Source organism: Lepisma saccharinum, chromosome 3, assembly GCF_977018435.1.
Source record: "Lepisma saccharinum chromosome 3, izLepSacc3.1, whole genome shotgun sequence".
In the NCBI taxonomy this organism is placed as follows: Eukaryota; Metazoa; Arthropoda; class Insecta; order Zygentoma; family Lepismatidae; genus Lepisma; species Lepisma saccharinum.
In genome coordinates, this window is record NC_139231.1 from 51,200,306 (window position 1) to 51,212,749 (window position 12,444).

The 12,444-nt window shown below is 38.8% G+C and overlaps 2 protein-coding genes across 2 annotated transcripts in view; one reads left to right on the forward strand and one right to left on the reverse strand.

Annotated features, from left to right (window-relative positions):
* LOC145985027 (furin-like protease 1) overlaps positions 1–12,444 on the forward strand; it is an 844,450-nt gene that overhangs the window by 107,728 nt on the left and 724,278 nt on the right. The gene's annotated exons all lie outside the window — the stretch shown is intronic.
* LOC145985029 (alpha-galactosidase MYORG-like) overlaps positions 1–12,444 on the reverse strand; it is a 49,069-nt gene that overhangs the window by 6,423 nt on the left and 30,202 nt on the right. Inside the window, exon 2 of the mRNA XM_083118538.1 lies at positions 1,674–1,829. Coding sequence (XP_082974664.1) covers positions 1,674–1,829 — 156 coding nt within the window. The remainder of the gene's footprint in view (positions 1–1,673; positions 1,830–12,444) is intronic.

Here is a 12,444-nt window from a genome sequence, read left to right on the forward strand (position 1 = left end):
AAACTGCTAAAGAGATAGGTTTGGAAGTTAACAAAGAGAAAACTAAATATATGGTTACAGGCCGAAACCAAGTGTTAGGTAATAATCAAAATCTAATTATTGATAACAACTCGTTTGAACCAGTTTCCAAATTCAAATACTTAGGAGTAATATTAACAAATGAAAATTATATTAAAGAGGAAATAAAAAGTAGGCTTAATTCAGGAAATGCATGTTACTTCTCTCTTCATAAACTTTTGTCTTCTCGTTTAATATCTAAGAAACTAAAAGTTAAAATATACAAAACCGTAATTTTGCCTGTAGTATTATATGGATGTGAAACTTGGTCCCTTACATTGAAAGAGGAACATAAATTAAGAGTATTTGAAAATAAGATCCTTAGGAAAATCTTTGGACCTAAAAGGGATGAGGAGACAGGTGAGTGGAGAAGGTTACATAATTTAGAACTACATAATTTGTATTCATGTCCAGATATTATCAGATTAATTAAATCAAGAAGACTTAGGTGGGCATGCCATGTGGCACGAATGGGAGAGGAAAGAGGAGTTTACAGGATTCTTGTTGGGAAACCTGATGGTAAGAGACCTGTAGGAAGGCCAAGACGAAGATGGAGGGACAACGTTGAGATGGACCTAAGGGAAATCGGTAGGGATGGAAAAGAGTATATAGAACTTGCTCAAGATAGGGAAAGATGGAAGGCCTGTGTTGCTGCAGCCATGAACCTTCGGGTTTAAGAAGGCTAGAGAGTTAGTTAGTTAGTTAGATGTCTACAATTAAATCCAATGCAAGCTGGTAAATATAAACAAGCAGAGAATCTAAGAATCACATCAACCGTATAGGTGTGTTTCATCTACGTCACAAACTGTTTCGTACAAACAACAAATAAAATTGGCCTTAAATATGGCCGCTGTGCGTATCCTGACGTCACATGAAACCCACCTTATCTTCATTTTATAACATTAGTCAAGGAAAGGAAATATTGAGATTGTGATTAGATTTTCCACGACATTCTCAATCAATGATTACAGTTATGATTAGCGTTTATGCTTATCGTGAAGCATTCATTATTAGTATATTAAACATTAGTATACTCTGCAAAAAAAAAAAAAATATCATGACGTCTTATCAGTTATTTGATACTGAATGTAATGTTTTCACAAAATTGTAACCGAAGTGTGCAAAATCTGTATTGTAATAACGAAACATCTGAAGGTGGCTGAGACAGAACTGTTCAAGAGAGGGAAGAATGGTTATAATAAAACGTTAAAATTTAAATGTACAAATTTAGTTAAACTTTCCATATTTTGGGGTAGGACATATTTTAGAATAAATAATAGTCGGTTGTAAAGGGTTCTGAATTCAATTTTAGTAGCCTTAGTGGTAAAATCGTTAGCGTATATTTGAAAAGAATATAATATAAGACATTAGTAGGAATAGATATAATGATGTAACTCGACTTGTATGTTTCAGTTTATTGAATAGTAGAAATTGCAATCGCCGACAGAGTAATGATCAACAGATTTTCACGGGATATCGACCAGGTGAGCTCCGGAAAGGAATCCTTTCCAGAACTGACCTGGTCGATATCTAGAGAAATTATGTTCATCATTCGTTGCGAGGAGAGCTTCAAGACTTACTGCGTGATATAAATTGATTGGAAATATTTCACTAACCTCTGTCCTCATGACTAGTTACCAGATATATTTTTATTTCTGCTTCTGTCACGAACAGCTGTAGATTTGGAGTATGAGTTGTGCCATTGTTGAGCGTGTATTTCTTTTGGAAGGCTTCTGATGTCACCACCAACAAAGTCAAAGCAAGGAACAATGCTGCAAGTATAAATAGAAGTTTTTGTCTGTCATTGAATTTGTAGATAGATAGATAAATAACTTCATAACCGGACAATATTCTAAAACCAAAGACAGAACTTATTTTTTGGTATTATTCTTCGCGATAATTAATGATTAATATAAAGTTTTGTGGGACTGTGACAAAGTAAAACAAAACAAAGTTGCTGAGGTTGTGTGTAGTTATTATTACCAAATCAAAATTTTTGGGAGATTAGCTTATTATCAAAGTTGGATTCTTGGGGGATGCATCTCCTTGTTTCTTACCATGAATGCCTATGGATATCAGGCAGAAGCTGGCAAATGACGAGAAGGAAGAAGAGACCTAAATCTCCAAACAAATTACAATTTCCCTCTTAAAATTCAAATTCGGTAGGTGTTTCTGTGCTTCCAAATAGGGTTTTCGACGAAAAGTGAAACCAAAATGCCAAATTCTCAGATATAAGAATGTATTTTATAAAATATGACTGACAAGGACTTATACCTGATTTGAATTTGGTAATTTAACATAGCTTTTCATTCACTTTTGGTTATTTCGACGATGAGAATGAGTGACAATATGATGAATTCATGAAGGGACACCCTGTACATCCATGTACAGGATTTGAAACCTGGACCCCTAGCGTCGTAGCGCTCTGTGCTAACCACTCCACCACGGAGCTCGGCCGACTTATGTCTGACTATGCCATATTAGTATGAAACTACCTGGTATGTATTTGTGTAAACTTTTCTTATGCTGTAAAGTTGTCAGGAGAAAAGCTACGTCCATAATGTAAAAAGTTACATCCATAGGCGTGCGCAGACCCTCTGATTAAGGGGGCAAAGCCTTGATAAAAGTTCAGTCGGGATAGTAAAACCTTCCTGTTTTAGTTACTTACATTACATTGATGCGTGCGTGCGTGTGTGTGCAGACGCACCATAACGAATCAATAAATTGTCTCTAAAATATGGCGCGCTCCATTTCCTCCAAACAATTATGTTCATGCATTTAAGACAAAACTGTTTAGCAGCAAGAGTCTGAAGAACATACCTAGTAGTTATAAATTCTCTCTCTGGTAATTTACAATGCATTACAGAAATCAACAAAATTGCGAGCGAAGCTAGTAAGAAAATTTTTAGAACCAAATTTTTGCAAACAGAAAACAATATTGATTTAATTTGGCACCACAAATATCATGGGGCGCCATGACATTCTCTTTTACAATATTTTAAATTTAGATCCTTTGGCGCTCAGGGTTAACTCCCGCCGCCCTCTAGCTACGGCTTTGAACTTCTGAACTTGACAAGACTCTAAGAAAAGCAGGAAATGCGAGCGAAGCGAGCCAGAAAATTTTACGAAATTTATTTTTATTAGTATTAAATTTGATATCGAGGAGAGCATTTGCACCTCTGTGCCCCCTGCAGGTGCTCTTGGCCATCTGGAAGAAATAATGCAAGAAAGACGTGAAAACTATTTCCATCTTGAGTGTCCTTTTGTCCTGCTACTCTTAGATGGTACTAGTCTTGCCTTCTTTTACCTCAATATTTGCCCCCCCCCCCTTGCCTCCCTAGAATTGATTTACTTCCAAGGATGGTTGCGCCACTACACTCCCTTCCCTCGTAGTTGCTTTGAACTTTAATCGGCTTGAAAATACTTACATTTACTTTAAGAGTATAAATAATATCGTTTAATAACGGCGATAAGATTCCTCTACACTAAATTTCAAGGTGAAAGTATACTAATATAATACTAGTATCATAATGTAGGAACATGGACGTCCGGAAGGGGGGGGGGGGCAATGATGGCCACACCTACCCCTTAGAAATCTTATGTCAAACTAAAAGTATATATTTCAAGGGTATAATTTGATTTCAGGCACAGTAATTTACATTAATGCGATAGTTTCAAATTCAAGTGTTTTTTTTGGGGGGGGGACAACACTATTATCGGAGTAATTTGCCTCATGGAAAATACTTTGCTTGTCCCTCCGTGGGAAAAATCTGCGGGCGTCCCCTCCTTGCGCACGCCTATGGTTACATCTGCAACATTTTAAGAACAACTGATTATTTTTTATTGTCCAATTTACAAAAGCTTTTTTACCATCATGTGTATCAAAAGTTTTCTTATTTGCTTGTTTATCTGACAGAAATATGGCAGTTTGCAGAGGTGTGCTTTGGTTATGTTTCCTAAGTTACAGTTATGACACTATATATATATATATATATATACAGGGTGCTCGGAAATTCCCCTTACAAACTTCTAGGGCTAGTAGAGGGGACTGAGTAGACAATACGTATTTGGAATAGGAACCCATGTCCGGAAACGTACCGTTTCCGTGCTACAACCATGGCAATGTGTCGAAATTGCCTGTGTTGGTATGCAACCGGGTAGGCAGTACATGACGTCAGAAAATCACCTGATAGCACGTGACGTCTACCCTGCTGCGGTATCCTACCCGGAGCCCCATTTTCGTGCCTGTGCGTCTCCGATGAACATGGTTGAGTACACGTTTGCAGAATCCACGGACATGATCCTTGTGTATGGCGCAGCGGAAGGGAATGGAAGAGCAGCTCGTCGGTTGTACCAAGAGCGTTATCCCCAACGTGCGACTCCATCGCATAGCGTTTTTGCCAGCATTGCGCAACGGCTCCGATAACGAGGTACCTTCACCGCCGACAGGAAGGACTGTGGTGCTCCAAAGAAATGCCACTTGCCCGAATTGGAAAAGGCTGTACTGCATCACATTTAACAGGACCCGTCAACAAGTACGCGAACAATTGCGCATGCAAGGGTCTCTCTCGCAGCATCGTGTGGGAGGTTCTGTATGAGCAACAACTACATCCTTACCACCACCAAAGGGTACAGGCTTTAGAGACCAGCCGATTTTGTACCACGTGTTAACTTCTGCACGTGGTTTCTGTACTGCTGCATCACGAGCCCCAATTTCCACGTCGAGTTCTATTCAGAGATGAATATAAATTCACTAGGGAGTGTGTTCTCAATTCTCGAAACAGCCATGTCTGGGCAGACGAAAACCCTCATGCAATGAATGTCAGCGGATCTCAGCACAGTTTGCTATCAATGTGTGGACAGGTATTCTGGACGGTCATGTGATCGGGTCGTACCTTCTTCCAGCCAGGTTAACGGGTGCCGCGTACTTGATCTTCCTACAGGAAGTATTTGCCCTGTTCTTGGATGCTGTACCATTCAACGTCCGTCATGAACTGTGGTTTCAGCACGATGGCGCAACGCCTCACTTTACATGTGACGTTCGGAGTCATCTTAACCGAAGATTCGGGCAAAGGTGGATAGGCCAAGGTGATCCAACCGCGTGGTCCCCACGATCGCCGGATTTAAACGCCATTGAACTATTTCTTGTGGGTCGTATGAAGAGTATGGTGTACGAGACTCGTGTAGAGACAGGTTATGATCGCTGCACAATAGATTGACGTGACACCAGGTGTGATGGAGCAAGTGTACCGGAACATGATTCGTCGGTACAATGTGTGCAACGACGTTCGTGGTCGTCACATCAGTGCCGTATGCGACACATCCAGTGAAGAAAACAGAAACAAGTTGTTGCGTTCCACTGTCGACACAGGTGTTATTGTGAGCAATGAATAGTACATTTATTTCTTGTTTCTTTGGCATTGTTACGAAATAAATTTGTTTGTATTATGGACTGAGTCACACGTCATTCACTTCTGTACCTTACACAACACCTCATTTGACATGGTTCCTATTTCTGCAGCTTTATGTTACACTTTAGGTCATCAGGTGATCTTCTGACCTCACGTACTGCCTACCCGGTTGCATACCAACACAGGCACATCAGACACATTGTCATGGCTGTAGCCGTTTCCGGACATGGGTTCCTATTCCAAATATTGTCTACTCAGTCCCCTCTACTAGCCCTAGGAGTTTGTAAGGGGAATTTCCGAGCACCCTGTATAATCAAAATATAGTATTACACTTTAATTTAACGATTTGTTGCTTTGTCTTGTCTTCATGAATGTAACTCAGAAAACATAAGAGAGCATATCTGCACTTACTAACTGAATTTCTCTGAGATAGACAAAGGAAAAACTGATGTGCAAAAAATGATAAAACAAACTATTATTTTTACTGTCCAATTTATGAAACCTTTGTATGATTTGGTCAAAGTTTCAAAATATGGAATTGTCTTTAATGTTAATTATAGACATCTTATTACAATTTGCATTTGAGCTAATTAATGATTTATTGTTTTCGATGCAAACAATGCAGGGAATACGTCATTAATAAAAGAGGGATTTTCTGAGAGCAGTCACATTTAAAATAACCATAACACCATACCAAAAATGCCATATGTGTCCTCTTTGCACCCGTTCCAACATCGACACTGAAGATATAAATTTTTAAAATATGAAAGCAAAGTATGGGCACAAAATAATAATACAAAAATGAACATTTATTATCGACATTTTACCAAATACTAGGGCTGAGCCCATACCCAATGTATGATGCCGATGTATCGGCCGATACCAGTACCGGAAAGTATCGGCTGGAATTGATTTGCCGATAATTTTCAGGCACTTTGGTCTTTCACGGTGTCCGCAAAAGTGCCACGCGAAGAATATTTATTTATACACTAATATTGATCAATTTTTGGAACGAGTTTATTTATTGCAATTTTCAAGTATCAGTATCGGTGGGAATCGGTAAGAATATCAGTATCGGTTCAAAGTGGTATCGGCTCAGTTCTACTAAATACAGTTTTTAAAGTAAAGTAAGGACTAAACTCTATACAACAGATGGAAACTTTTGGGTTGTTCTATGGATTTTTTTAGATTCGTCTGTATTGGCAACATTGTATTCGATTGCAAGTTGAAACTTGTTTGCAGCAACAGGAGATTCCTTATAAGATAGTAGCACAAAATCCTTTGTTGAATTAAAATGTTAATAAGTACGTGAGCGTGATCATAATTAATTTTCTTAGTGCATTCCAAGTTACATGCTAACGAAATCATGTGAGAACTTTTCCTTGGCGTCTTTTTTTCATTAGAAAATCGTTGTTCATTGTGAAGCGAAATCTTACTCGAACACGACTTCAGAAGGTAAGCAATATAAAATGTAATTTCTGAAGAGTATTATTTAAAATATAACATAATAAATAACTGGAGAATGAGAATATTAGAAAATATAACCCTGGCTTGATTCTATGGTTCTTGAAGACTTGTTCCTATTGTTTGCATATAGCCTAACAATTTGCTATCTAGTTACTTTCCCATGCATGCAAATTGACGTATACCGCCAGAAAGTAATATTTAAGATATACATACTGGTAAGACTCTACTTTACGTCCTTTTTCTAAGGAATACGTGTCTTATATCGTTGGAAAGCTTATTGTATAAGGAATTCAACAACGTAAATCCCAAAGCGAGGAAAATTACCTGGAGGAGGAAATCGATACAAAACCGATGTTGTCCGGATATGCGTAATTGAACGTACTGAGGAACTTTTTCGATGATGAAGCACATAATGTAGGGGTAAAATGAGTGCTAATGGAACCTAACATAACAGGCCTAACCTAACCTCGTAGGCATACCTCGTCCCCGTGAATGGTTCATGTGGCTATTGTGAATGGTTCGTGGGGCTACCCGTGCATAGTTTTTGGAGCTAACGTGAATGGTTTGTGGGGCTACCCGTGCATGGTTTTTGGGCTAACGTGAATGGTTTGTGGGGCTATCGTGAATGGTTCTTGGGGCTACCCGTGAATGGTTAGTGGGGCTATCGTGAACAGAAAGTGTAAAAAGAAAAAGGTACTTACTTACCCGAAGAGATGCCGACTGTCTGCAAGCACGGTTTTGAACGATGCACTAAATTATTACTGGGGATAAACGTATTTTATACTATCTACAAGTTTTTGGAACCTGTTCTTTTTCATGCACCATACACACGCACAACGCACCGAGAACGCAAAGAAGCAATCACCACGTAGAACGTAAACGAGCAAAGCACACGCATTCACAACGCGGACACAAAGATGAGCCTGCAGTGTTGTTAACTCCCATCAGTTACCACCAAAAGGCAATAAGGACGTAAAGTAGAGTCTAGCCTACATACCGGTAGAGACTTGCAAATGAATAGTGCACAAAAATTCTAAAAATTCTTAGCGCACATTTATTTTTGTTACGCATTAGTACCTACTTTGTAAGCTATTTTTTGTTAAACCAGCTATTTAAGCTATTCCAAAAATTTTTCAGTTCGCCCATTAGGCATTAGCATAGCCGTTATAGTTTTTAGGAATAATAATTTGATATGATCCACATTTTTATGTGACGTCACCAGTAGAAGATATGTCACTAATGTATTTATTTTTGTAAAATAAAGCGTAATTTCTTTGTTATTATATGTAATATTGCACCCTGTTTGTAATATATATCTTTTGTTTATCGTTTATTGTATTTTATGCTACATTATGGGTAATTTAATGTATCTTTGTTTGCAAGAGTGCACTATACGAATTTGTATTTCTAAACATGTATAGATGTCAGTTTTGTTGATAGTATCCTTTTGTAGATAGTGAATGATTCATCTGTACTTTAATCTGTGTTCTCGAAAATAGTATAAAAGCGAGGATGTCGCGTAAGAATCATCACACTTTTTCGCCACGGATCGACGAAGCTTTTAAACTTAAAAAGAACTCCTCGGTGTTGTGCATACATCTTGGTATGGTAGTTCGGGCGCAAGCTAGGCTTATGTGATCATAGGTACGCCGATAGCCATGCATTGATGATATGCACAATACTGCAACCATTCTACGTCAAATAATAAAGTTAGCCTAAGGATTAATTTGGAAATAAAAGGCTAAAGAGCAAATATTGGCTCAGTTATCATTGCATATCTCTTGGTGTGGTAGTTCGGGGCGCAAGCTAGGTCTATGTGATCATAGGCTTGCCGATAGCCACGCATTGAGTTTATGCGTTTTAATTGAGTCAATTCATCGACAAAGCGAAATCCTCGCCTTCGTCTCAAGTATAGTTGCATTATAATTGCAATAAATAAAGAATAAAACTTTTCAGTTTATACATACGGCAGTAATGTGGTTTTATTTCTCTGTGCTGTGAATATTGTCTTTGCCTAACACTATCCCTGTACCTGAGAGGAGTCTGTGTACTTCACCGAGTCTCATCGTTCACCGCTGAGTATCATTAAGTTAATATTAATAGTAAAATAATACGACGCGTGAAGTAATTGTGCTTAGAACGTGTCAAATTTGAGGTAAAAAATCAATCGCATGCAAATCATATCGATAATATAATATTGTATTTTTTCTAAATTTATGTTGCCCTTCTGCGTCTTTAGTGTAATCGCGACGATGAGGATGAATGATGATTAGACGAGAAAAATCTAATGAGTGGCGAGATTGTGAGCCGAGTATTCCCTCGAATATTCTTCCACCGACACGCCTGGAAAACGTAATAGTGTTTCTCTATCAAGTTCTACTCCGCGTCAGCGACTTTTTAATACAATTTGTAATCAAGAAGTCTCACGTTCGATTCCCAATCGGGTCACATAGTGATTAGAATCCCACTTTAAACTATAGGCCCAGTCCCATAAAGTATATATATGGCCTCCCCGATGGCGCAGTGGTAGCGTCATCGCCTTGCAATCAAGGAGTCTCGGGTTCGATACCCGATGGAGGCACATAGTGATTCGGATCCCACTTTAAACTGTAGATTCAGTCCCGATTAGCCTTACTGTGCATAAAGTGGGCTTAAAACACCAAATAAATCAATCAAAACCCAATTAGTATAACTATGTATAAAGTGTAATCAGCACGAACTTTTGTTAAACGTTTTGTTAATAAACAGAAAGGTCAAATTACGATAGCATTTCGAGAAACCTTCATATTTGAGGAGTGTAGGGGAATTTTATTTTTGCACAGAGAGAGAGAACATGGAAATTTTAATTATCTTACTATCTTAGGCAAATATCACTTGATATTTTTCCTTCCCGAAAATAAACTGAAAAGGTCGAAAAACACTTACCACTTACCTTATGCTAATGAATGATCATGCTTTTCCACTGATTATACCTATCCCTGAAAATGTGTAAAGACTATGTAATATAATAAATACTATGGTAATGATATTCTGAAAATATGGGGAAAATGGAAAATAATGAGGTTGCTTCTGTAGAGGAGAGGATTCCAGTCTAGGACTGTAATTGTTTTCTCCACATTATTCTTTTCAACCTCCTATATCCTACAGCTAAATTAGAGAGACGTTGAAGTCACGTTTTGTTGCATACCTAACATAAGCTCAGTACAGCGGAACCAAGATAACTCGAACTTGAGGGGGAAAGAAAAAATCGAGGTATCAAGGATTTCGACTTACCAAGGTTCGAGTTATTGAGGGCCAAAATCGCCGACTTTGAGTTATAGAGGTCTAAAGTTTACTGCCCTTCTGAACGTCGGCACTACGTATGCCTATAACGTATGTAGCATCATTTCAAGTTGATACGTATACTGTACAGTACAACGTACGTAGAAATAAATTTTATTGAACAAAACTTTAGATGCACTACGTACATACGCGTACGTACAACATTGATTTGGTAAAATATTTGGTATAGTACTTTATGTACGTACATACATACATACATGTACAGTACGTACGTACTACAAGTACATACTGTATAAAATCACTTAAGAACAGTAGGCCCTACAATTATGAACGTAATGAATTAGATCGTATACGTATTGAACATTGGAAGAAAATAACGAAAATTATGCATGATTACATGAACATTCCTTAGTCATCAATTTTGAATTGTTTACCTTGAATTGCAGTTTTATCCAAACCTGAGTCCAAACAACAAGCAATCGATTGCACAACTCTGCCGTCCAATGTCGTATTTTCCTGAAAGTAGGGTGGGGGAGTTTAAGTCCCGACAAGATTGTTGATCACCTGACATTGTACGTAAGCACCCTACACTTCGGCTTATTGAGGTCCGTGCGACTAAAACTTCGAGTTATAGAGGTGATTAGAATTTAACTTCGACTCAGAGAGGTTTTTCATAGTCTACCTTCGAGTTATTGAGCTCTAACGGCATCCCATAAACTGTACAAAAATTCGTCTTTTCAAGGTTTTATTCGAGTTGTTGAGGTAAAATTAGTATTGAGTGTTATGCACAATTCAAGTGGATTACAAAAAATTCGACTTATCAAGGAATTTGAGATGTTGAGGTTCGAGTTATCAAGGTTCCACTGTACTAGCACTCTAGACGCATGCAATTAACGATGACACGAGAGTCAGTATTGAACGAAAGTTTGTTTTCATCGAAAAGGTTCACAGAAAGATTCTATTCACTTCTAAATCACTGCCATTTTTATGAGCGATTATATTATTTGTAGATTAATTTAATTTGTTCGTGCACCTCGCAATCGTAGTTGTAGTGTTATTCAAGTTTAACCAAGCTGAATGTTGATTTACAGGCGCAAGTTTTGTTTGAATTCCAGTGTTACGTTTTCACTACTTTTTTTCCCTGCGTCTCACACTCGTGTTTATAAAAGGCCTTCTTTGTTACAACTGCCAACACCACCTCTTCATTATGCTTGATCTTTGAAAGCGAGCAGGCATCAGAATTCCCTGAACTGAAGTAAAATACGCACGTTTTACTACCACGAAAGTCAGTGAAATAACAACACAGCAACTTTTGACCAACTCATTCTTTGCTTTGCTTCTCGCTGTGCATACAGTGGAAGAAGTGGGGTCACCAGACTACAGCTGATCACGAGCTTACTACACTCGTACAGTCAAAGAATTTAGTAGTAATGTGTACTTTATACAGGGCAATTTTGGTGCTCATTTTAACGTTTCGTAAAATTACAACCTTAGTGACAATGAAGTTCGACCAGTCACAAATATAGGATTGCATTGTGAAAGAAGGAGAACACATGCATATGCTGAACATATTTTATTCAGCAGGCTACATGGAACAAAGGAAAACATAAATTTCCGCTGTAACGCAGCAATGTATGGTGTCCACACAAAATAAAACATTTTCGTCCGTCTACACGTGACATTGAAGTTCGACCACTGTTAGAGGGGATCCTGTTTACCATGGTGTGACGCCGCCCCTTCGGCGAATAACTGTGGCAATGCGTCGGGGCATGCTGCGGACGAGTCGTTCAAGGTATTCCACATCGATGCGGTGCCATTCCTCCTGCAGGCAGGCGATAAGAGCAGCCACTGTCGTGGGTCCCCTCTGTTGCACACGCCACACATTCTCAATGGGCGAGAGGTCGGGACTCGATGGTGGCCATGGCAGAGTTCGCACGTGAAGGCGAGTCAACCATTTTCTTGTTAGCCGCTCTGTATGAGGCCTGGCATTGTCGTGTTGAAAGATGAGACGCCGCCTGTAGAACAGGTGCCTTCGCACTGTGAAAAGATGTCGCTCCAGTATGCGTGTATAGGCGTGTGCATTCACAATGCCCTCACAGACGTGGGGCCAACCCCAGATGCCGTCATGCATCCACATACCATCACTGACGCAGGTTTCTGTACCCGACGTGCAGAACATTTTGCTTCATTCTGTTCCTACTTCCGACAAATGACTGTTTTTCGTATT